Raw genomic sequence first — 27,503 nt, 5'->3', positions numbered from 1 at the left:
AAAGTTCTCCGTTGCTGGCTCTCCGTTCTCAGTTGGTCAGTGGTCGTCCGCCGGAGCTTTTTCCGTTAGTCCGCTCGCATAATATAATACGCGATAAACAAGGCAACACAGGGAGAGAGCGAATCAGCAACGTGTTTCGTTTTGGTTTTAATTTCGGTTTTGTTTGCCGCATTGACCATTGTTGTTACCTTTTATTTTTTTTATGTGTACATTTCAATGCAACAGCTAATTTTTTGCAGTGGCTTTGAGCTTCTGTTCCAGTGATAAATACAAAATAAGTGCAACCAAATACAGCCGGGTGTCACCTGTTGGTGAGTACAATTAAGGAAACACCAAGAGAGCGGGCCGACTGATCAAACTGTAAATCTTGCAATGCTCTTCAAACTGAAATTCGCGAGGCGGGAAAAAAACAAACAAATATAAATAAACAAAAAAACCAAACAAAAATAGGTAGCAAAAGCAGAAACAACACAAGCCGAAGACAATAATTAATTAAATACATACGTAGTTAAACACTCAAGCCGACACGAACTATGATCAGGGCACTGAGAGAAAAGTAGTGCAAGTGTTAGCCATTGCAAAATGAACTGAGTAATACTATAACTAGACCAGAAATAATTCCATGGGTGACATCCGTTTGATTTTAAATTATATGGTGAACTGATGCTAAAATTCTCCTTAGTCATAACATTCATTTCGGGTTATGTTAAATTCATGTGCAAGTTTACTGAGTCATCGTTTGGTTTCGAAGTAGTTATTATTATTACTATACTTCCCCACAGAGACCATTATTAAATCCCAAGCATTATAGGGGATTTGAAAGGGCGGACAAACACATGCCTCATTTTGTAATAGATAGTGAGTATACTCGTATTCCCAGTTCCGGAAATATTGTTATCTCTCATATGGAAATTGCTTGGTAACAATTTATGGTCTTGTATGCAGTAAATAATCTTAAATTATCATAAATTATCAAAAATCGCCGAGGATTACTAGTGCGAAGATAAAACGTTTGAGTTTTTGCCATCCATTTGTGTGTAGAAGACATCGCTTTGTTTTGTGTCTATATATAGAACTCGAGTCCAGACTGCAGGTGTTTGTTTGTTTGGTATTCGTAGTTTTTTATCTGTCGATAAGTAGGCGAAATAAAAGTGGGTTAAATTACATTCATAATTACAGATTAGTTTGTTAATAAAAGTGCTTGTCCGACGTCGTGCCTCCGTGCTCCATTTGGCATATCCATTTGGATGACACAATATAATATACAATGACCACCATACCCATTCGCACTTTCATACCCATTGCCACAATTATTCGGTTCGCATTGTATTATGCATTTATCGAATTAAGGCCTTTGTGCCTTCGTCGACTCAGTTCACCTCGCTTGAGTTGAACCAGCGATTCAGTAATTCGGATGACATTGGGCCCTCCAATGAATGCCAATATTCGAAGTGAGCACACGGATTATGCGTAGTTTTTGTTAAGCTCTTCCGCACTTTGTGTTACTATTCAGTTGAATGGATTTGATTTTTTTTGCCCCATGTTCCATTATTAGTAACTGCTTAATCAGAGTTTATAAGTTTGGTACAATTTTATTTCAGTGTTAAGTTAATAATTATTTTAACAGTCATAACATTCTGTCAGGCTATTTACTACCACTGTCTACAACTACAACTGTCAATCGTGTTTTTGAACACCATTTCGAAATTAGAATGAATTGTGTGTTTTGCGGTCCATCGCAACGAAACTATGTATAATGGATTTGGACAGTCCCATTCGGATGTTGCAATCAAGTGAGTTGGAAAAAATGGGATTTGGGCATGCACGTTATAAGTTTTATTCGCATATGTTTATAATATAGGAAAGGGAATGAAGTTTAAGACCAGTAAAAAATTTTATTCTACATTTTTTTTTCGTTTTGGAAATACCGTGGCAAAATGAAACAAAAAAGTTATCTAATCGCAATAAATTTGTGGCAGTGTGTTGTGAAATATTCACAAGATCCCCCTACCTACTGGGATTGCTAATAAACTCCTCCGTTATCCTTGCAAGACCTGTTTGCGTCGCCAGAGGTCCTTCTTACATCCGCCAGACAAATCAATACATGGCGTAAAGCAGGAATATGGCGGCCATGCCCATTCTGAGTAAATTGTTAGTCATCGGGGGTGTGGAAAACGCGGGCGCCAGACAGTCGAGTGTGCCGGCCACCACGTGGTAAACGCAACCATGAAAAGTCCCCCAATTGCAGGCAGTCAGGTAGAAGATTAGACAGCGAGGAACGCTCATGTTCTTCCTTAAAATCGAGACCTCCCTCTGCAGGTCGACTTCCAGTCCCGTTTGGCTCAGCATCTCCTGGTACTTTCTGTTGAAAAACGTTATTTAACAAACAATTTTATTTCAAATATAATCCCAGTGACAACTTACGTCTCCAGTTGGACCAGCTCTTGTTCGTAGTGCTTTAGTGTCTCATAGGCGGCGTCCAGTTGCTGCTGTTTCTCGCCAAGCGCCACCGACATTTGGTCGTTCTGCTGCAGAAACTGATCCTTAATCGTTAGCAGTTTATCCTCCAGCTCGGCGTTTTCATACTCCAATTCGAGTGCCCGCCGCTGTTGGTTGGCCAATTCGGCGGCTCCCTCGCGATAATTGGTCAGCTCGCGAAACATATCGGTGCGGAAGCTGTCGAGCATTTCGGCGAAATATTCGCACTCCAGCGACTTGGAGGCTAGCTCGTTGCTCAGCGACGCTTCCCGGATCCTCAGCTGCTGCAGTTCGTTGTCCAGATCGGCGCAGCTTTGCATGGTCACGCGGACGCGACTGATGGCCCTCATCAGCTGATTGTTCAGCTGCTCCCCACGTCGCTGCTCCGAGCAGATCATTTGGTTGCGCGTGAACAGCTCTGTTTGGGTGCGAGCGGCCTGTGAAGGAACGCCAACTTACAGGTGATATACATATCGACATCTGTGTCTGGTGGCTGCTACTTACATGAACTTGGTACTTGCGAACTAGCGTGTGCAGATCGCAGACTTCGGCCCTTCGCCGACGCCAGAGCTTTGCCAGCATTAGATTGAAGAACCTGATGGCCAGCAAGCGGGTTCTCGCGTCCATTTCCTGCGCCGGAAGATCCTCTTCGATTAGCTGCACAGCCTGCTCTGGCTTTTCTTCGATTTCTGGTACACAATCTTCTGGATTCAGGATCGGATTACGCGTGTGGGTTTTCTTCACCTGGCCCCATGATCCCGCGACAATTGGCAGTGGTCTTTCATCCAAATTATGTATAATCGGATTGGATCTGTTAGGATTGCATTTGCCCGACGATGGCGGCGGAGCCAGTCGATTAAACATGAGCTGCAACTCGCCTGTGGTGCAAGGAAATACCACAAATGATTATATAATTCATGTCAAATGATGTCCAGAAGTCGTTTTTCTGTGTCTGCGACTGAAAATAATCAACTATGCCACCATTAAATCGGCCAAATCTCTCGAAATATGGATTGTCATACATCGTTAGGCGTTCAATAGGCAATCGATAGGCATTCGAATTTGGAAACTTTAATTTTTGACCAATTTTTGCAAATTTTGATGATGGTGAAAATGCAAAAATTTGTCAAATTTTGTTTATTCGAAAACCGAAAAAGTAGGGATAGACACAATTAGCTATGTTTATTAGGAGCACAAAACAGTCTTTATTTTAGCTTTGCGAAAAGTTATGGCGAAAACGCCGTTTGAAAATATTCGATATTTTACAACAATTTTTATTTCGATTTTTTGATAAAAAATAATCCGTTTTTTATCGATAGCAATAAAATTAGTTGTCCAAAAGTAGAATGCCATACCTCGTTGAATTCGTGACAAAATTCCCTATCGATCCATGTACATACATTGAAATGCCAATTTTTGACAATTTTTCGCAAATTTTTAAGGTACCCCTTATCGAAAATGCAAAAATTTTTCAAATTTTGTTTTTTCGAAAACCGAAAAAGGAGGGATAGACATAGTTAGCTATGTTTATTAGCAGCACAAAACAGTCTTTATTTTAGCTGTGCGGCCATTTTTGGCCAAGCTCTGGCGAAAACGCCGATTGAATATATCAGGTTTTTTACAACAATTCTTTTTTCGATTTTTTAATAAAAAAATAATCCGTTTTTTTTCGATAGCAGTAAAAATAGTTGTCCAATAGTGGAATGTCATACCTCGTTGAGTTCGTTATTAAATTTCAAATCGAACTGTGTTTTCAAAAAAAAAAATGATATTTTTTTCACATTTTTTGCAATTTTTGATGATGTTACCCCTTACAAAAATAGCGAAAATTTGGCCAAAAATTATTTTAACAGAGTCGGTCAAAAAGTGATTTGGTTGCTTAGTATTGGTAATTAGTAGTACAAATTCTTTTCGCTTTCTGACCATTTTTAGCTAAGTTATACCGAAATTACCAATCGTAAATATTGAATTTTTGCTAAAAATTGTTTTTCTGTTTTTTTGCGTATATTAATATCAGTATTTTCATCACAGCATTCGAAATATTAGTCCAAAAATTAGTCCAAATATGGAATGCCATTCCTTGTTGAGTTCGTAATGAAATTTCCAACCGAACTGTGTTTAAAAAAAAAATACCTATTTTTTCACATTTTTTTGAAAATTAGCCGAATAAAATTTTTTCAAATCCGTTAAAAAGTGATAAGGGTCGTTAGCATTGGTAATTAGCTTTACAAAACAGTTTGTTGTACAGCTCTATGACCGTTTTTAGCCAAGCTTTGATTAAAAAACTGGTAGTAAATATAGAGTTTTTCGTAAAGTCGTTTTCCTGATTTTCCGTTTGTCAGAACATTAAAAATAATGGACCAAATATGGATTGTAATAACTCGTTGAGCTCAAAACTTTTAGATGTGCAAATTTTGATGGCCGGGTCTCTCTTAACCAAGTTGTTTGTGAAATTCCAAGCTCACCCATTCCGTCCTGCAACTGGCGATCTACGTCGTTCCAAGGAGTAATTTGCTGATTGGGTGCACTCATGACGACGGGATACAACTCCTCCAACTTCTGCAGTTCCTTATAGCCGAGTGGCTGGTTTTTCGACGACCGCTTCGGTAACGACATGCTGGCCTATGCTAAGTCTAGGTTAAAAAAATATCTCCGCGATAATGCTGTGTTCAATGTAGTTTCACTTTGATAGTCAAAATGTGCCGAAAAAGTTACGTGTTAATGAAAATTTGTTCTGAAACTGTTTTAACCTTAAATTCAATGTGGAAGTGTGCATGTTATCGTCACTAATTGACACTCCATTCACAGCAGTCTGCCATTGGTTTCCCTTAACTTATTCTCTCAGAAAGTGATTTTCGAAGACCTAGTCTTATTCAGAACTGGACCGCATTCCTCGTGTGGATGCAACTGCTTGACAGGCTTTGTATGCGAACTTAACCTAGCTTAGCTTGCCTGCAAGGAATGCGGTTGAGTTCATTTAATGGCTTGCCTTCAACTCATTTCCTATTTACCCAGCCATTGGACACAACTACGCCAACATGTAGTCGAAATATCAAACGAGAAAATTACATTATTGACTCACTGACGTCGTTGCCGTTCTCGCTCGCTTTTTCTCCGCTCGTTCAGTTTCTCTTTCTGTTTTGGGGTTTTGCTGTTTTTTTTTTTGGGTTTTGGTTTTAGTTTTCCTTTTTTATGGCCAGTGCGCACCGCACGCCATTTTGACAGTTTGAACGCTTTGCAAATAAACCGTTAGGAGGCATGGCGTTGACAGCATGGCATCGCAACGCCCGACGCTCCACTGCGATAAAAATCGAAACGATAAACAATAATTGGTTATGTTGTCATGTATAGTAAAGGACTTAACTGGATACAACGAGAGTTGATTAGCTAGAATTACGTTTGCTTATCACCCACTCATCCCATCACATGCCAGTTTTTCTCCGTGTACTGATAAATGTTTGCTGGCCGGAACTTTGTAATATCAGCGATGCAGAGGGGAAAACAGGAAGGCGGCCATGCTTTAGGGATTGGAGTTGCTTGTAGTGGGTAACATGTTTTTTTTCTGACTGGGCAGATACATGACAGAGGAGATTAGATACGACCCGGGGACTCTCAGATACAGATACGTTTGACGAACTGAGTTCTCTGCAGTTTGCAGTCTGCAGTCTGCAACTGTTGTCATTTCCAAGAATAAAATATCATGACCAAGCACTGGAAACATAACTTGCGCTTGATTAAGATATACTCTATTTATACCCGATATTATTTATTGAACTTTCGTGTAAGTAGGCTAGATATCCACTCAAGCAGGCTGACAGCCCATTAATCTGTTTATCTTGCCCTGCCAAGAAGGTTAAAATCGTGTTAGGCTCGTATCTATATCTAGGCATCGATAAATGCCCAAGTGCATATCGTAATTACTACTTCTCACCGTATTTATTCGAGAGGTACAAGTACTACTTGAAGCGAAAGTATCTCAAGGTATTCTGGCAGCCAGAAGTATCTAATGGCTTTCGCTTTGGATGTAATCAAAGATTGCTGCCGCAACACGGAGGCTAGCGAATAAATTCAACAAACCCAGGCCCCAAGGCACCGCCTCGGAAAAGCGTGGGCTGTGGGAAATGTGGAAGTTTCTGGGAAATCAACGAAAATCGAATCAGGACCAAAAACACACCGACACACACAACACACCGACACACACAAGCACACGGCCGAGCGAAAAGTGAACAATTTTATTAAAGCAGCGTGTTGCGTGAAAAGTCAAAAGGTTTTCCCCGAACCGCTGCTTCCGCTTGATTGACCAACTGACGGAATGGCACAATGACTGAATGGCCGATTGACAAATGGACGGGCATCTACCTCAGTGATTATTAACTTGACTACCTATGTATATTTTGTATACCGCCCAGTTTGGAAATTAAGGCCATGTTTTTCGATCGTTAAATGTTTGAGAACGAAGCCTGTGAGATTTAAACATGTTAGACGCTTATGGAAATAAAAAACACGGGGTATTTCAGTACGATTAGCATTTTCCGTGCCCAAAAATTTGGCATAGTTTTAATTAAAATATCATTAGGCCAGCAGAATGACTGCTTTTCGAGCCTTGGCAACGCACTAAGCGAGAAACCAAAAGAGCGGCGAATGGAGCAATGAAAGTGGAAGTGAAAGAGGAAGTAGGTTGACTGCAAACATCATCAAACTAATTATGAACAAGCCGAGCAGCAGCAGCGGCTGAAGCAGCAGCATAAAGTCGAGTATCTTTTGCATATGAAAGCAGCTGGGAAATTGGAACGCTGTGAAAAACCACCACCCTTTCCACCAGCTCATGCCGCTGCCCTGGCCACCATTGATTAAAAGTTTTCAGAAAAGTCAACACAGGAGCTCTGGTTTTTGACCAGACCAAAATGCAATTTGCAGTGAAAAGAGTCACAAAAGTTTCGCTGAATTATTCAGCGCATCAAGATGAATTTTTCAGATGTGGAATCATGTTTTGAATGTCCAGGAAAACGGCGGAAATCTACACCGCGAAAAAAACATCGCATGGTTATCAGTTTTGGAAGGCACGCAGAAATAAAATTAAAAGCGAAAAATATGCGTTATACTCTTTTTGGAAATATTGTTTGCCAACGGAATTTACTGTGGTAAATGTTTGTTTTGCATTTTCTTTTTGTGTATTTAAGCGAAATCGTGCGTGGGCGTGGCACTCTCTGTCTGCCGCCCGTATTTTGTGTAAAGCTCGAGAGCCGTAAAGCTCGAGAGCTTATCCCAGGCCGTAACCCCCCCGGAATTTCCCCAATCCCCCCCTCCGTCTATTACGGCCTGCCCTTTTTGCAATTTCGCTGCTCATTTGCCAGCTTTTTTATTTGCAAAGCCGTCGTCGGCGGCGTCGTCGTCATCGCTGTTTGTTGCTGCCTTCGTTAACTTTACCTTCGCTTCGCCTCACCTGGGCTGCTGTATTTTATTTTATTTGCATTTGTTTGTAAATGATTAACAAAGAGGTTAATGTGCACAGCGAGCGAGATAAACAGCGAGCAGGGAACGCCAGCTGAGTTTCAGCCGCTTCTTCTTTCATTTTCATTTTTTTTTTTCGCTCTTTTTGGATGTTGCAAGGCAAGGGCAAGGCACTGGCTGGGTTTGGTGGCTGGCCAAGGGGGGTGGAAAGGGGCGGTAAGGATGAGGTTCCGGCAGCTGGAGCAGAAGACATACAGCGTACACCAAAAGCAAATACGCGGCACTTGGATTAGTACACTGCCAATGGCAACTGTCTAAAATGTAACAATATTTCGAAACCTTTCCAAAAACATAATTTGTAGTGTGTTTTTGCAGTGCATTGAAAACTTGTGCGGAGAAATGGAAATTTAGTTAATTAGACACCGCTCCGCATGTGTGTATGTGAGATTTTTCCGTTTTTTCCGTCTTAGTGTTTTTTTTTTTTTATTACAAATACGGCAGGAAAATAAAATCTTCAAAAGAAATCTTCCGTCTTAGTGTGTGAGTGTGGGTGTGGGTGGGTGGCATCATTGGCGATGCAACATGGATGACCTTCACTAACACACACACACAAGCAAGTGTAATGCTCGTGTGGATGCACGGCTTGGCTCTACTTTTCCTTTTATTTCTTATCTTCTCTTTTCCTTTTCTTTATTTTGTTTGATTTGGAAAATTAAGGCCAAAACTGAAGAGGCTGAGGGACTCGAAATACGTGGGAGAGTATATGTATGTCCACTTCCTGCAAACCATTTTAAACCGATTTTAATACATATTATTTATTTTCTCTTTGCAGTTCATTGCATTGCCGTGCTCCCATCAAACCAAACTAAATGTTGCGGTAAGTTTAATATCACTATTTATTTAGCCTTTTTGGTGTAAAATGTAAAACTATGATATTACCCAATTTATACAACCATGATTACTATTTACCGAACTTTCGCCTCAGAAGAAAAACAGTAAACGGGCCATCGCAATCGCGGTTGTAAAGTTTAGACGATAGCCCACTACTAGTAGTTTGGGTGGTTTCTTGGTCTTTAGCCGGGGTTTCCTTTGCCGAAAAACCCCGACAACTTTTGAGCATGGTGAAAAGTTTGTTTTGGTTTTTATTATTTTATTATTATTGGAGTTGGTTGGAGCCAACGCCGTTGGTTTATGTATGTATGTTTCATACGCCATGTATGCCGCACACGCATTGCTACACACAATCACAGACACCCACACGCACAGGCACACGCACACAGATACAGTTAGAGATACACACGCATACGAAAGTTTTGTCATGGATTCGAGTCGGCACGCCTCCATGTATGCAACACACTTGTGGCTCATGTTGTATTAATATAATCACTTTGGGAATTTTCCCCGACTTACCAAGTGAGCACTGAGGAAAAATCGGTGTTAATTGTTTGCGATTGTTCATTTTGACTTTCCCCATTTAAGACCGCAATAGATCGCTTAGGCGAGCTTCAATTTTATAACATTGCATGCAACTGAAAAATTCGTGATCGATTGCGGTGAATGTGGTAAACAAACTTTCCCACTGCTTTTCGAAATAAATATAAGCAAACAGTAGGGGTAATGTTTACCTTTTCAGAAAGCAGATGCTTTACCCTTGATGTACATTAATTTTGTGCCAAAGTATATTTTTCACAGTGTAAAGCAGAAGCAACAACACGAGCATGTTGAATGGATATTAAACTATGACTACTGCGGTTTCCTGTACTTTTTTTTTGTTTTAAGGGTGTTCTGGTCCTTTACTTTATCCCCCACTTTGGCCAAAACTTGCCCATTATGTTCCAGTTGATGTTTTGTTGGCTACCGTGTCCGCATTCCTGATTATGACAGTTAAATGTCGTGCGGCTTGTTTGGCGAGTCTGTTTTAGTTTCATTTTCAGCTTCGGTTTACGTGGCGTATGCACTTGATGCACTTAATCTGCACTTGAAACTCCCTTAACCTCAAAACTGCGGACAACGCTACGTTTCAAGGAAAGAAAAGGAAGGGAATGGAAAGGGGTTTAAATAGATTTTAATGTTAGTCCATGATTTCATTAATTTTACAGTAAGACTGAGGTACTCTTAAAAGAGATCAATACTTTTCAATTTAACAAATTTCACAAGATAAAGCTAAGTAGCGAAATTCGACTTTTATTTTTGGGCCAAACATTCTTTGATTCATTTATATTGACTAAACGTTCATGCCTCGTAATGTTATATATTTCCTGCAGCTATAATACTCAAGACAATGATTTATAGAATGTATTATTTAGTAATGATAGTGTGCCATCTCTATTAAGATGGAATAACTTTGGCAGCGTATACGGAGAATGTTATTACCAGAAAAGTTTTCTAATCTCACTTTTGGCTTTTCCGCTCTACAGCAGAAGTGCCCCGCCCTGGAAAAATACCCCCGCCCCCACCTTATGAAACCTTAGTTTTTGGGGTCTTTGTTTTAGCCTCGTTTTCCTTTTGTCATAATTTGGGCATGTTAATTTGCTGGGCTTATGGCTTTTGAGTGGCGTGCCGTGTGTATCGTTGTCGACCCTCAACCGCTGTCCTTTTCCCCTCCCCTTCACGCACCCAATTTTCCTCAGTGGTTATCATGGCCAGAAATAACACACAGACATTCGCACACACACGCACACTCAGACAGATGGATGGGTGGCCATCAAAAAGTGTAGCATACAGTTTTGCGTCGCTTATGTAATGCAATGGTCTAGCATCTGACGTTGTCTGCCTTGACTTTCATGCGTACGCACACAAGTGTGCGAGAAGGACAGAGATAGAGATAGAGACGGAGACGGCGACGAGAGACAGCAGGAGAAAGTGGTAGCAGGGCGTCGAGAAAGTGAGACAGTGTGTGGAATGGACATGGCTACGTGCACATACATTAGACGCTCGCCTAATGTTGGCGTCATTAGCCGCGTCACCCAGCCCTTGACCTACCAGCTCTTCCCCGAACTTTTTCATTCTCCCCAAACTTTTTACCATTTTCATGCCTTTGGCAAGGCTTTCCCACTGACTGAACTCTCGCCATGTGCACTCATATTTTGTGCATATCATGTTTGTGCACTCATACATATATTGCTTTTCTTTTGCACAAGAACAAACTACTTTTCCAGTTCGCATACCATTTATAAAAGTTGCATCTCAAATTATAATGATTTCATCACTGCATTTCTAACAATTTAAGTTACATCTCTGCAAGTATTTTATATACATATGAAAGAGGAGACAAGTTGTTGATGCAATAAGGGAATTTACGTTATTGGCTAAATCTTGGATTTCTTCTTCTGTCGAAGCTAACGTATTACTTGGCTGGACTTGTGTGGCATTTGGCACCTCAATCGCTGCCCAAAACCACCCGAAACCCGCCCTTCGTAATGCTGATGACATCGGTGGCAAAGACTGCACTCAAAGCAGCGAAACTCGGGGCAATCTTGCGCAGGCGGCGCATCTCATCAGGCCCAGGAATGTGGAATATAAAATCATGATCCCAGGGCTGGCGGGGGTCTGAAGAGGGCAGGGGGAGAATAATGGCGTCACTCACACACACACTTACTTGGGAGGAAAGCCACACACAAGCAGAAACACGCACACACACACCGTTACCACCATTTTGTTGACTAATGATTTACAAAATATCCTGCTGAGCTGCCGTCACATGCATGGTACACAAGTCAGTCCGTGAGGAGAAGGACACCACTTGGCTTCTCTTTACACTCACAAAAAAAAAAGCAACGAAGAAGTGCCGTCAGGTTCTCGGAAATCAAATTATTGGACTTTTTCATCTGCTCTGTTTTTTGAGGGGATTTTCGATGAATTCAAACGTGTTGCCATGGACAAACAGTCGTTAAATTGCCAAATGATTTATTATATTATATTTATACTTATATTTTCTTGTTGTACGTTAGGTACTTCGTTCGTCGCACTGTGTGACACATTGTAGCCTTTTTTTTTTTTTGTTTTGGCTTTTTATCCCTCGATTTAATGGCAATTACCAACAAGGCATCGACGGCATCCGAATTCAACATTCAACTTCTAATCGGAATGGATCAATGTCAACGGCCCCATCAAGGAGGTGGGACATATTCACTTCTGTCTCGGTATTCAATTAGAGCGTCAAGTGCAATCAAAATCGTACGGCAGCTCGGGGTTTTTGGGGGTTTCTTGGGAGGTTTCCTGGGGCGTCCTGGGGATCGGGGGTCATCATCCGGAGACAGAGACGGAGATGACGATGCCAACGATGTGTCTATGGCCGGCACATGAATGTGTAACCATGTCTAACACATTATTTACACAATACGCCCAAGATAATTGGTGGCGGTGCCTAAGAGGGGCTCCATGCCCATCTTCATCTCCACTAAGCCTCTTGCACATCACACATATTTGTGTGCTGTTTATAAATGGATACACGCAGGACGGGAACTGAACTGACTGATAGGCAGGCGAATGAAACGATAGACAGTGGGCCTTTTAGAGGACCTCCCGTCCCGTCAAAGTGTGCGCAATTAATTATTTGTCATTGGTTTCCCCACAGTTCCGTTCAATCCCTTTACATGTCACCATTGAATGGCGTTTTGAGAAGCAAATTATGGTATCGGTTAACAGCTTAGAGCTTATAGAGTGGGATTGCTGGCTTCATCGACTTTGTATACATTTCGCATACATAGGTGTAGGTGTCTGAAAGTACGCAACCATATATGTTAATATTAAATATTAAGGTCCAATACTTTACAAGTGATTGTTCAGCAGCTCAATTAGTTCCAGCCAAGTATTGAGAAAAGGGTCATTGAATCGATATTGAACCGAAGTAAGTTCTCCGTCCTTTGAGCATTTCGATTTGATGATTGTTTTGTGGGAACTTTTTCGCTCCTCTCAGCTTCTGTTTTTTTTTTATATACACACTTTTTTTTTTTTGGCAATCAACGAAGCTAACACAATTGTGCTGGCTATTAAGGGGAGAGGCTTGGTATTCATTTTTAACTCAATATTGACCGAGACAAAATATTTGGAAGCTTTTTCTGCTTTTTTTGTTTGGCAGCGACCGACCTCCCTTTCTTCGCCGGACTCTGCTTCATGTTTGTCAATTTCTCCGGGTTTCCCGACTTTTTCCACGGAAAGTTTGTTGTCCTGCTGGAAGCGAAAAACAGATGACGGAAAAAATCGCCTGGAATTCCTCTCGAGCTCTTCCCTGAATTTATGCTACAGTTATGGTTCTGTTTTGGTTTTTCCCTGTTGATGGTGCTGAAAATGATTTCCGGGTCGCTCATTAACTCCAAATTTGATTATATTTACTTCACGTTTCCCTCTTTGGTCTTTCCTTCTCCTGCTCTGCCAGCTGTGAAAACTTGTGAAAAAGAAAATAAATAAACGAAACTGTGAAAATGTCCACTCTAACTGGGGTTTGCTATCCAACCTACAGACTACAGACACGTACCAAAAATCTGTGCATAGTTTAAAAACGTTACAAATGATGGGTCTTTAATCTCTTGACTTGATGTACATATATATAAATATTAAATTTTTTTTAGTTCTTAGCATGCTCCGTGATTCGCAATTAAGTTCACTGAATTTCATCCTTAATAACATCACCATCATCGCTGCGCGTGTAATTTCTTTAAAGTTCCCACAAAACAATCATCAATTCGAAATGCTCAAAGGACGGAGAACTTACTTCGGTTCAATATCGATTCAATGAGCCTTTTCTCAATACTTGACTGGAACTAATTGAGCTGCTGAACAATCACTTGTAAAGTATTGGACCTTAATATTTAATATTTTTTCTTTAGTTCTTAGCATGCTCCGTGATTCGCAATTAAGTTCACTGAATTTCATCCTTAATAACATCACCATCACCGCTGCGCGTGTAATTTGATGAGCTTAACCTTTTGATGGTCGCCTTGGAAATCCTAAAAGGCAGCGAAAAGGTAAAAATAAATTAACCATAACAATGGCAGGCTGAGGAGCATTAGCACCAACATCACTTTATCAAAATAATAAACAAAATGCGTAGAATGCCTTCCGATCGGAGCAAATGAACTTAAACGAGATTTGTGTGTGCTATGGAACCAAAAACATCTACATCTCTCTCGTTTTATATACACTACTACATTGTATATAAACTGGGAAATTGGATTTAAATTTCTATTAGCTCAATAGCTGTCGGTTTCAGCATATGGCTTTAGAATTTTGATTACATTATGCGATTTTTCCGGTTGCGATTCATTGTCAAACATTCTCTGATGACCATAAGCTTTTTCCATTTCCAAAACCTCAAAATTTAAACAGAACTTATCAGAGCACTTACTTTGTTTAAAACTATATAAAATATGTTTTGGGAATCCAAAATGGTGTACGCAGGTGTCATTTGAATATGACAGCCTTGAACTTGTGGAATCAGAGATAATTGGAAATTCCGGGAATAATAAAGTTCGGAGGCCAATTATATGTTACCCTGAAAACCGTTTGAGTCACAGATTTGATTAGCAAAAGAACAATAGAATGTTAACATAAAGTATAAGGAACCCAAATTATTGAATAAACAGACTTCAAATAGTACATTTCAGTGTGACAATAATAATTGAGTAAACTTGCCACAGATGATTTGCACTTCCAGTAATTGGATAATGAACAATACCGTACCTTTAAATAATTTAAATTTCATTATCAATTCGATAAGTAAGAGATTAGTTCCGCCTTAGATAATAGTGTTTATATGAAAAATACACAAAATCAACGATAAAGAAGTGTCTAAAATCAGAAGAGCAAATGCAGGTGCCCTCTGACCTCTTAGCCCCTTTTGCACCCATTTCCACCCACCTTTTTTTTTTTTTGCCGTCTGCGGGTAATTAACGCACATTAAAATTTTAGCATTAACAACCTTCGATGCCTTTGTTTGCCTTTGACAGCCCCAATACAACACAACACCGAAAAACCAAAAAGCGAAAACCACCCATCGCCCCAAAATGCTGTTAGATAAATATTTGCCATAAAAATAATTGTTGGTGGTGCTGGCTTTCGCTTCGCTTTGGGCTCTGCGAAAATGTTCATGAACCTCAAATGCGCATTCTTTCGGCTTTTATTGTTTATAAACAAATAACAGACAGCTAATAAATAAATCAAATTAATTTCGATTCCACTAAAGTGTAAAATTACTAAACTGCCTCTCCAAATTAAAGAGAAAGCCGATTTCCAGATGCGATTCGCACAATGCGGATGCCTTAAGCTTTTGATTTGGTTTCTTTTTTTTTTTTTTCTGTTCGTTTAATCAGAGATCGTTTTAGAGATGCTCTTGTTTTTCCCTTGTGCAATGGATGATGCTGGATGATGGCCTCGCAATCAATGTAAATAAATCAAAACACACAGAGCCACATGTACGTTTATAGTCGAGTATTCAGGAAAAACAAAATCAAGCGAATTGTATGCGAAAATAAATTATTATGTAATGCGCACATACACGCAGCTAGATATCGACTAACTAAACAAAATGTCCGCAAGTGTAACGGGGAATGTGTTTACGATACATACCATATAATACCATATACATATACATATACATATACATATACATATACATATACATATACATATACATATACATATACATATACATATACATATACATATACATATACATATACATATACATATACATATACATATACATATACATATACATATACATATACATATACATATACATATACATATACATATACATATACATATACATATACATATACATATACATATACATATACATATGGAACCCCATCCCTAATAGACTCCCATATCGTTTAAATGATGCGTAGGCAACCGCCCGCCCGGAATGCCATTCAAATGACAGACTATAAATAGGCATTCAAACAAACAAGTTGGCCAAAGTGACTGCAATCGAATTCCCAGAACAATGCGACCGACAAACGGGAGCGAATTTCTGGGAAAATAAAACAGCGATAGCTCTGTGGAAGGCAGGACGCCTCGGTCAGATGGAGAAATCGCCAGCAAAATGTCAAAGATGCACAGTTTAAAGCGTGTATTATCCTTTGAAAACTGCCCGGAAAACTTTCAGTTGAAACGATACAAATTGCTGGTGAAATAAATGCTTTTCATTTAATTCCTAAGAACATGGTGATGGGATGGGGAAGGACTACTCTCTTCGCTCTCCTCGTCGTCCATCCAGCTCTTGGCCTCCTCGGACATGGAGCAAATCATCATCAACTTCCCCTTTACCTTCTCGATGCATTTTTGGTGCTCAAGAATTCGATCACGCGTTTCCAGGGCCTTCTCTTGCAATTCGGCATATTTATGTTGGTCCTCCAACAGGCGATTTTCGACTATTTTGAGCACACATTTAAGGACTCTCGAGCCCACGTTGCCGACTTTCTGCTCCTGTTCGTCCTCTTCGCGTGTCAATCCCTTTGCTCTTAATTCTGCATTCCACTTCAATAGCAACTGTCGAGTTGTAACCACGACGTCGGAAAGCTCTTCGGTCGAGTTACTGCTATCAGCTTCCATTCTTTCTAAAAAACCTTTTCGTAATAAAATTTTGGAATTTCGATCAAAATCGTGTGAAGCCTAGTTGAATACTGACTGGAAGTCGTATGTTGATGATGATTTATAATGGAGTCGCTTGCTTTATTTCAAGTTTTTTAAATTGAGTGTTGGGTAGAAACAGTCGTGTTATAGATAATCAACTTGATATTATCATCACCATGAACTGGACTTACCTCCATATAGCGAAATGCTTTAGCAAAACCATTTGAACAACTTAACCATATGCATACAAGATGACCCTGTGTTATCCGGTTAGCACCTGCATAATGAGCTCTCATTGCGCAGCTTTTCAAGCACACGCTGCCACGAATCGCTCAATTGTCACAGGCTGTCCGATCCCTGGACTATGTGTAATTACCAGGACTAGGAATTGTATTCCGCTTCGCTTCGATTTGGTTTTCCCTCGTCGAAGGTCGATGAGCACGAGGAGCACATGGAACAGTCAGGAGCAAGAAATGATTATTTGATTAGGCGACAGCGGCTAAGCTGATTACGTATACGTAATGCACCACGACCACCTGAACGCAACTGGGATGCACTCAACAACACACGGCTAATCAAAGTGGGTGCTTACGATGGGGGCGGCATGGCCGATGCACTGGGAGAAAAATATCAATAAAAGAAGTTCAAAGTTCATACATATGTATGTATGATTGTCCTTAAAGATGGAATGCCATAAGATTGCATGCCATTTCTCAGTGTAGGTCTGTGGACAGACTCTCGATTGCAAAGTGGTTCTGGTGTCGGATGTCGCAATGGCGTCACTGTTTGTCCATTCAGGTGAAGGTTGCCTGTCTGCCGATTGCAAGGGCTGTACACTAGTCACCCATCCCTTTCATTTCCACCATTTCCACTCAGTTAATTAGTGCAATTGGAGTAGCTGGTACTTCATGGATTGGCCCGAATTTATGGCATTGACACGTTTCAATTTCGCCCACAGCAGCTGCGTTGTTTCCATAGATTTTCAGAACATTTAGATGAGCTTATTGCTAACAGCGAACTAGTTACTTGTATTAAAGGCAAGAAGAGGTTTTTATTTTTCTTCACTCTCACTGGCAAAGAAGTAATTTAGCAATGCACCCATGACTGTGACCCTAATAGAGACCGACTTTTGTAGGAGTTAATCATATAGTATTTTGCACACAACACAAAGGAATTTGTTCCCAATGCTGAGGAAAAACCCTCTCACTACCTCAATGGGCGGCTGGTTATAAGGGGCTTTCGTAATGTAATGTACTGCAAAAGGTATTAAATAAGAGTCCCTTTTGCATGGGAATCGGAAAATGAATAAGCAACGAGTACTAACGACGTTGACAATAAAGCTTACAAATTGAATAAACAGGAAAATATATGCGAGTATGTACATATACAGTTGCGAAAAAAATAATAGCACCACCATACCTTTTTTTGTTATTGATCAAATAAATTAAGGTTGAGGTACCGATAGAACCAAATACTGATTTTTCGCATAATGCTAGATATTTTTCCCATTCAAAAATTAAAAAAAAAATTTGAATTGTTTATACCTTAATTTTTTATAATTTTTTTTGGGCGGCAAGGTCTAAAATGAGGCGAAAAAAAAAATAGCACCACTATCGATTTTTTCAAATAATCAATAATTATCGAAGGATTGCTTTGGTAAAAAGCATGTGGTTATTAAACTTGACACTTAATCTATTATTTCGAAAATGATTTTTAAAAAATTTCCTTTAAAAAATCATTAAAATGGGACGTGGAAAGCACTGCACTGAAGAAAAACGTGACTTGATCAAAAAACTCATTTCTGAAGGAAAATCTTTTAGAAATATTGGCCAAATCCTTCAATGCTCAAACAAAATTATAGGAAATGTAATCACCTACAACGAGAATCCCGAAAAACGTGGGAAAAAACAATCATTGGGCACCCACCTCTTCAAAAGGCTAGTGCCCGAGAGCAAGAAGGATCCATTTAAAGCTCCTACCGAACTGAAAAAGGATCTCAACATATCCGCAACAGTGCAAACAGTTCACACATGTCTAAGGGAACATAGTTTAAAAGGCTGTAGTCCAAGGAAAGGTCCTTTTTTTAAATGGGAGACACATACCCAAGCGCATTAAGTTCGTCAAGGAACATTTAAATTGGCCATGCGAAAGATGGACGAACTTTTTATTGTCAGATGAGAGCAAGCTGGTTTTTTTTGGTGGCAATGGATCTTGATCGAATGTAAGGCGCCCTAGGAACACCGAATATAAGCCAAACGACACAGTAGAAGCAATTAAACACGGCGGATCCAGTGTAATGGTATGGGCATGTTTTTCTTACTATGGAGTTGGACCAATACATTGGATAAAACCATAATGGATCAGCATGTGTATGTGGATATTTTGGAAACGGTTATGATACCCTTTGCTGAATATGATATGCCGCTAAAATAGGTCTTCCAACAAGACAATGACCCCAAGCATACCAGTAGGAAAGCCAAGGAATGGTTCCAAAATAGATCAGTTCATGTTCTGGAGTGGCCTGCGCAGTCGCCAGACCTCAATCCCATTGAAAACCTTTGGTCGAATATTAAAAAGGCAGTTGCAGCTTTTAAGCCAACTAATAATGAAAGCCTATGGACCGTGATTAAGGAGTCCTGGAGCAATATAACCCCAAAACGGTGCCAGGACCTGGTTGACTCCATGCCAAAGCGTTGCGCAGCTGTTATTTCTAATAAAGGATACACTACCAAACACTAAATTAATGGGATCGGCGTAGTTTTAATATACAATCACTTGTTATTAATGAATTTGTTACTGTTAAGTTTATATTTTATGTTTAAAGCATTTTTTATGAAGTGGTGCTATTATTTTTTTCGCCCTTTTTTGTCATTTTTCATAAAGTTCCTTAAATAAGTTAAGAATTCATAGAACAATTGTGATTTTTTTTTATTTCCTAAAAAGTGAATTGTTTAACCTTTCTAAAAAGGTATTTCAGATCCTTTTAAACCCAAAATTGTAGGTAGGAGACTTATTCAAAGTTTTACTGGGCAAGTGGTGCTATTTTTTTTTTCGCAGCTGTATATATTTGCATTCTGACAAATGAAAAATAAGTGGAAGAGATGGTTGGAAAAGGGAAAATTCCCGAGAGCGTTCTCTCACAATTCATTTGATGATATTACCTCGCATATTATCCACTCCACTTAAAATGAGAGACAGGGATGGCAAGGGTTAAGAAGGTGGGGCCATGTCAATGCAATTGCCTCTTCCCATCTCTTTCGGTCTTTTTTGTATATCTGTAATTAATGCGCTTAAAAAGTATTAAAATGTCATTATGATCGCAGCTTACAACCAAAGCTTGCAGTCGGGAGAAAAGGGTGAAAAAAGTGGAGGAAAAAATACGAAAACAATATTTATATGCGACGGGGAAAGGGAGAAAAAGGCGCTGGCGAAAGGGACAGATAGATGGCAGGGAAGGGGGACAGCAAAACACAAAGGGCAGCAAACATAAAGAACAAACAAAGAACAAACGAAAACAAAGAGGGAAAATGCGAAACGGGAAACGGGAAATATGAAAACAAACTTGTTTTTCCAATGCAGTCATCACAGGCAGCTAGAGAAAAGTTTTTGGAAAAACCAAAGGCGGCGTGCACAGCATTACAATTTTGCGATGGGATGGAAACTTTTATGATGGAAAACTTCTCGACTGCTGTTGGCATTTCCATCAGCCGTGGGTATTTCGCTGGTTGGAAGAGTCAGTGAGGAAAACTCATCCAGGAGCCCCAAAATCAGACGAACTCTTCCTGCCCAAAACAGAGATACACGAGACACGAGTGCGACTAAATGATAAACCAGAGCAAAACTTTTGGACTCTGTCGCTGACAATTGCCCCGCCATTTGGCGCTCCAATTTGTAACTTGATCGCGCTTTTGTGCCATCCTGATATTCTTCGATACTAGTATTTCAACTTTATTTACTTGTTTTACCAACGTACCAAAGACGTACATCCATTTATTTCTTTTCAATTACTATATAAAATACGGATCCCTGCCCATGTATCGCAATAATTTTGTTCATGAATAACTGAAAATGTAATGGCTCTATTTTCTTTTCTTTGCTTGGAGTCATTTTGCTGTCTTGGCTCCATTATTCCTGTCCTGTCCAACGAATTAACCCAACTCCTGTTGTTGGTTGGGGCGCTTATCTATCCGGTTATCTAGGGCACATCGCATGTCCTGCGGTTCCGCCGACCTTGCCGCCTGCTATTTATACGGCAAAGTGAAAGTAAATCAATTCAATTAAAAGCTCATCAAATATAATTGTGCACGGCAATCGATAAAATGTCTATTAGACCTGCTCACTTAGTCGCAGGCAGCTCAATTCCCACGTCCAATTGGCATTGCCGTTCCTTCTGACCACTTTGTGTCCCGTAAACATAAGCGGCCATTTTACGAGCTCAGCGAAATTATCGACAAATTAGTAGAAATGCCCCGTGCTCCATTGCCGCCATCGCCGCCATTGCTCCATTGAAGCAATACATCCATCGAAACAGGTTCGCTGTCAATGCCAAAAGAAACCTGCACAAACGCGGGCCAATCTCGGCCGTCGGTTTTGCATTTTTGGGCCACTTTACCATGTCGAGAAACCACCACGAGGCCAAAGGTTCTCGCAAACCTTCGTCGAATCACAACACGCAAATTGTGTGCTGCCCTTTGCATATTTTCATGCCCTCATACGGAGCGTGAAAGCCACTGAAAAGTGTATGTACTAATTGAATTATCAGTATCATCGTGATCTGTATCAGCGATTTAAGGCCATTACATTTGGGTAACATTTTCACAATTATCAATTGCAAACCTATAGAGACTTTAATAGGCAGGCCAATGAAAGATTGCTTTACAAGGTAGATTCTTTTTAAAGGGCATTTCTGGTGCCATTAATTTGGGCACAAGGAGAACATTCAATTTCCATTTTTCTTTTCTTTTTTTTTTTTTTGGGCGCAACTGTTTTTGTTCCCGCACTGTCACAGATTTAATATGCACAATTTCAGCAAAGGACCGAAAGGAAAGGGCATTCGGTTTCTCGAGCTGCGTCCGCCCCATGATAATGTATTGTTTTGATTCGGGGAATTCGAAGTGTTTCACGGCCTGTGGGGCTAAAAATAAAACCACCGCCAGAAAAGAGAGGAGCTACGTGCCCCAAAAGTCCGCCAACAGCTGTAAGCCATATGACAGAGCCTCCTTTTCCCATCCATTTTTTTGTCGTTTCCTTTTTTTTTGGTTTGTTGTTGTTGTTGAATTCGGTAAGGTTTTCGGGCCGATCTGCTGTCAATGTTGTTTTTTTCCTGGCGAGCCACACCACCGCACCACCCACTTTGCTTTGTTTTATTCCGGTTTCGTTTAACTTCTTCTGACAGTTGCTGACAGTTTGTTTGAAGGATGCCCGTGCTGTCGCTCCGCCCATCATTCGGTTTTGATTTGCCTCTGCCACGCCCCTTGCCCTTTGATGCCCCTGCCACGCCTACCTCAACGCCTGCAGCCTTTGGATTTCTGGGGTCGCCTTCCCTTCTTGACGGATGGTGCGTGCCTAAGCGAGTTTTCTTGTCCCAGGACTTTGCATATTCCCACATCACGTATACGCCAGGGTCACCTGGTTGTGTACGCATGTGTATGTCTTCGCACGAATATGTGTATAAACGAGACTGTGTGTGTGTTTGGTTAATGATATGGATGACGGACAAGTGGCTTAGTGTCAATGGCGACTTTTATTTGCTTACAATTAATTAAATTATTAACTATTTCAAAACCTTTCAAAGTAAAGTGAACCGTCTTTTTATATTTTCGAATTATAATAACTAATAGGGGTGCTCAGTTCAGAGAAATTGAAATCAATCTAAGCTCCTGTGCAGAAAAGCAAACATATCAATTGCAAATTAGTCGCAACACAAAGTAAGTCCTCTTCATCCTTTACTTAAAATGCAATGACGCAGGATACGTGAAGTACTGCTCAAAAAAAATTTGTTAAGTTATTTGTCATATTTCCTGTCGTTTTAAATGCGAAATGCTTTTTTCGGTCCAATCCTTTCCTCTCACTTTCAGACACTCTAGCCATCTCTGTCTACAGCAGTGCGGCCATCTCTGTCTCCTTTTCAATTTGTGCACACAATAATAGAGGACTTCTTTATTTGACGTAATTACTTTTGGTCCTCGAAAGTCAAAAGAAAAAAAACCCATTTGGTTTTCGGTTTTGGATTACCTTTGCCGCTTGATTGATGTAATTGAGCGGGGCGCTTGATTGATTGACCAACTGACTGCATGAGGCGAGTGTGCAGTGCCATCAATTTTGATGGATGCCCGGCGCCATCGGCAAGGTCAAGTTGTGTGACCCCTGACCCCATACCACAACACACACCGCCCCACCCCACTGAACCCATTTCATTCGTGCAATCAGTGTTCGTAGTTCACTGTTCGAATCGGTTGCCTTACATCTCCCTTTTGGCTAGCACCAAAAAAAAAGCAGGCACTCAAATATTTTACTACCTGCGATTCGCTGCGTACTTCCCTTTGCTAGTCTCATCAAATATTTAAATGCCAATTTCACAAATATTCTATGGCCGGCAAATTCAATTTCCTAAGTATAATGGCCAAAAGCAGCAACAATGGAAACGAAAAGAAAACAAGAGAGAACGCTATAGTCGAGTTCCCCGACTATCTGATACCCGTTACTCAAGTGCGATGGAGTGTCTTCAACTCTGACAGTTTTTGGCGGTACAAAAATGAAAAAATATCAAAACATTTTTCAAAAGTGTGGGCGTGGCAGCTTTGGGCGGTTTGTGGGCGTTAGAGTGGGCGTGGCAAAAAGTTTTTTAGCAAATCGATAGAAATTTACAAGACCAATACAAAAATTAAAAAATATCAAAACATTTTTCAAAAGTGTGGGCGTGTCAGTTTTGGGCGGTTTGTGGGCGTTAGAGTGGGCGTGGCAACATGAATCGACAAACTGGCGCTGCTTCTATGTCTCTGGAGTCTGTATGCTTAATCTCACCTTTCTAGCTTTTGTAGTTCCTGAGATCTCGACGTTCATACGGACGGACAGACGGACAGGCGGACGGACAGACGGACATGGCCAGATCGACTCGGCTATTGATCCTCATCAAGAATATATATACTTTATATGGTCGGAAACGCTCCTTCTGCCTGTTACATACTTTTCAACGAATCTAGTATACCCTTTTACTCTACGAGTAACGGGTATAAAAAAACAGTAGCGATAACCTATTAACTCAGTAGGAAAAAGCTGGATATAAAAAACAGCAAAATTAAATTGAAAACACAATGTAAATAGAAATGTACCGAGGTACTTAGGACCTATCAAAAGTATGTAAACTTTTCACTAGTAAAAGCAAAACTGCAACAGCAATATCAAAAGATTTTCGATAGAGTAAAAATCTGAATGAATATTGTGGAGCAACCTTGCCGTTTACAAAGCAATTTTATTAACTGCAATTCGCATTTTGAACAATGTTTACAGATACCCAGATATTGCAATGAAAATGCAAAAATAAAAATAGATGCCACTCGACTATAAAAGCTGTATCAACAATTGTTACAACCATAACCACGAAGCAACAAACAACAAAAAGCAATGACAACGGCTGGTAAACTTCAATACAAGAAAAAAATAAGCATTGAAAAATGTCTAAAGCTTTATAGGGCATTAAGAAGACACAATCATAAAAACAAAAGCTATTTATATATAAATTATTGGCAAATATGACACACAGATAATAAATATACTATTTTGTAAACAATGAATGTGCCATTACTATTGTAATGTTTTCATTTCCAGCATCAACAAAAACGCATAGCTGTAACTACCATATTATTCATGTTGCTTAACAGGTTAATCTATATAAATGCGTAATATTGTTTTCAACGCAATAAATTATCTTTTTTTATTATTATTTTATATATCACCAGAAAAAAAAAAACCAAAAGTCAAGTTAGACAAGCATATGGCAAATTTTTGAACGCGGTTCCTAAATTTCTTCCTTGTCCAAAAGCCATCAAAAGCAGAAATGCCCCTAAACTGAAGATAGTTATGGCACCCACAGCCGTACACCTGTTACGTACGTGCACTGCACGTATGTGTGAGTGTGTGTATGTGTGTGGTAAAACTATATACATGCTATATCTATGTGTGTGGATGTGGATATGTGTGTGTCTGTGTATTCCCCATAGATAATAGTAAGTACATGCAACAGAAGCCGCGAAAGGATGCCTGCCAAGTTTTATGGCCGCAAAGTATGCAATAATAAATTGAGCAATTGTCGCTGGGCAAGGAAGGGGAAGAGGAAGGGGAGTGGTGGCGGGGACCTGGTCGGCAAGTGGGCGGGGTGGCGGTTTGGCGTGTCCTTTGGGGCTGAGGGTGGCACTTGGCGCGCACGTAATGAGCATATTTGTAGCACACTTCTCGGCATACGTGTGTGTGTGTGTGTGTCTGTCCTTTGAGGGAAAGTTTATGCAAGTTATTTTTACTCTGTAACCCGGAAAGTCGGCAGCTTCACTTCATCCTTCGCCCAGGAACCTTCGAGATGCGAGCCGAATTTCCGCTCGATTCCGGGGGACCCAGGTGCTGAGGCGTGGCACTTGCCGAGCGGAAAAGCAAAAAAAAAAATACAAAAAAAAAAAAGAAAGGAAAGCAAAACCCCCAGCAAAAGGACTGTTGTCATACACTTCCTCGCACAAAAACTCCTGAGAGGTAGAAGTGAAGTGGGTGGCTCTGCACCTACATATATAAAAGGACGATTTGATTTCGTTTCGTGTTGTTCCTTCCCGCCGTCTGCTCCTTTTCGTGCTCAAGTTCCTCCTTTTGGTATCTGCATTTAATGGTCGCCGGTGAAAGATGAATTCAAGTGCTTCGATTTCGCGAAAAGTGTTGTGTTCGAGGGCTTTGCGCAAGTGAAGAGTTCGCTTTCCAGGACGGCCTTATAACCTGGCATCGGCTCTTTAATGGGTCATGCCATAAATTCGCATTTTATGGCAGCCACTCCATTGAAATCGGAGTAAAGCCATTAAAGCTTAAAACTAGTCATTTCATAGTCACATTACTATTACATATTTATAAGTAATTATGCAGCTGTATTACGTTTCTGGCCTCAGTTATTAGCTTCGGCCTGCATTTAAACTAGAGTTCTTGCACCTCGACCACCTTTCTCCTCCATTTGAGCTGATCCGCCGTCCTTGGCGCTTCCCTTTATCCAATTCGCCAGTCGAAAGTTCAAAAGCGCAAAGAGCTTAAATTCATTAGACATTCGTGGAGCGGGCGTGGAAGTATTTTTTGTGTGCGTTTTTTTTTTTAGAGTCCTGGCTGTGCGCTTGTTTGTGTTTGAGTTTGTGTGTCTGGCTAACAAGCTCTCCAAGTTTAACAATGAGCGAAATTTCGCAGCTCATTGAATTTGAAGTCATGTGTAACACGACAGCGGCGTCGAAAAGAAAGCGGAATAAATCACGGGGCTGCCAGTAATCAGTCATATATATATGTGTATATCAGTATATATATATACTGTATATGTATTTTGTATATATTATAGAGCTGTCGGGAGGGGCGGGTGCAGTCACATAAATGTCACACAAAGGACTCCGACACCCGTGAAGAGCGTCTGACACAGACTCCGTATAAATAAAAAATAAAATAAATAAAACGCAGCCAAGGCGGCGAGCTGAAAACGTACACACAGAAAAACGCTCAGCTATGAAAATATATTAAATATTGCTTCACATTGTCTGTTAGTAAATGTCCTTCAATTCTTAATGTGGCTACCCAGTGACATTGTAGATAAGCACTAGAACGTGATCTTGAAAAATGTGAAAACCTACTTAATGGCTATTTGTAGTTATTTTGGGGCAACGAAATTGGAAATGTGGAACGTGATGTTTCCGTGTAGCTAAATTGAAGAGCCAACAATGTAAAGTACAGCAACAAGCTGCGAAAACGTCAGCCACTTGAGTTTTGTCCCCGAATTGGAATCAAAGTCAGGTGCACGAGGCCACGGCCATGGTTTTCAGTGGGTGGTGGGGCTGCTGTTCTCAGTGGGAGGGAAGTAGGGTGGGAAGTCCCCAAAGTGCGTCAAAACCGAATCGCAGCGAAAAAGAACCTGTGGCCATGGCCCTGGCAATGTCGTCACTCGCTAATTCCATTAGTCTTAGTTTTAGATGTTTCTTGGCTTCCGGCTGCAACGATTCGATGTTAGTTCAATTGTCTATCAGCTAACAGCCGGATCTGTGACTTGTACTTTCTACTTTTACGTAAAAATCAAAAACCCAAAGTGCTCTAAAACAAACTTCTGCTGCGAGTCTTTGTTTAATAAGTTGCAAAAACCTCCGTTTTGGGGTAAAGGTTTGCCGTGTCAATGGGACAACTTTAAAGTGGATTTTTGTTTTGTTCTCTTTTTTTTGGTTTTTTTTTTTAATGTGTCGAACACATAAAGTGTGTGCAGATTGCAAATTGGCAGGCGGATTTGTGCGTGCGAAATTATTACAATTCGAATGCTAAATCAATTTGAAAGTTTTTCCCTCTCCGAACAATAAAACTCATTAAACTTTATGCCAAATTATTCCTAAATTGGCAGGCGATTCGCATTCCTGTTGGTTATGCTCATTCTGAATGCAATTTGAACAAACTTTATTAAATGTATTTACTGTCTTGAAACAGACCTTTTAACAAGTTCTTTAGCCAGGAAATTTTAAATTTACTCATTTTCCATTTAAAGGCAGATCGAAATTCAATTTACCAAACGTTGTTATCAATTAATTTCCAAGGGCAGTCTTGCTATCGCATTAAGTTTCTGATGTTGAAATCGGCATGCCTTGCATAATTAATGGAAGAAAATACACTCTCTTGTTTAAATTTTACCAAAAATCTAAGTTAATAATTATACGATGCATTTGGATACTAAAAGATAACGCTCGATGGTCATCGAAGACAAAATAAAAGCATTTTATTGAATTTCCTATTGT

The 27,503-nt window shown here is 40.2% G+C and overlaps 2 protein-coding genes across 4 annotated transcripts in view; one reads left to right on the top strand and one right to left on the bottom strand.

Annotated features, from left to right (window-relative positions):
- Positions 1–27,503, top strand: part of LOC6524245 (1-phosphatidylinositol 4,5-bisphosphate phosphodiesterase) — a 44,425-nt gene that overhangs the window by 2,312 nt on the left and 14,610 nt on the right. For 2 of the 3 annotated variants that reach the window (XM_015190079.3, XM_002100072.4), the window contains exon 2: positions 8,762–8,806. The gene's annotated coding sequence lies outside the window, so the exon portion shown is untranslated. Of the gene's footprint in view, positions 1–8,761; positions 8,807–26,727; positions 26,878–27,503 lie in introns of those variants that run through there. The other variant, XM_039377617.2, reaches the window with a different exon arrangement.
- LOC6524247 lies at positions 1,814–5,285 on the bottom strand. Its single transcript, XM_002100074.3, has 4 exons — positions 4,944–5,285; positions 2,983–3,356; positions 2,425–2,915; positions 1,814–2,362 (listed from the first exon to the last, which is right to left on the bottom strand). The coding sequence occupies exons 1-4, from the start codon at positions 5,092–5,094 to the stop codon at positions 2,098–2,100; spliced, it is 1,281 nt and encodes a 426-aa protein (XP_002100110.1). The 5' UTR covers positions 5,095–5,285; the 3' UTR covers positions 1,814–2,097.

This window comes from Drosophila yakuba, chromosome X (assembly GCF_016746365.2).
Source record: "Drosophila yakuba strain Tai18E2 chromosome X, Prin_Dyak_Tai18E2_2.1, whole genome shotgun sequence".
NCBI lineage: Eukaryota > Metazoa > Arthropoda > Insecta > Diptera > Drosophilidae > Drosophila > Drosophila yakuba.
This window is presented reverse-complemented; position numbering and strand designations above follow the sequence as displayed.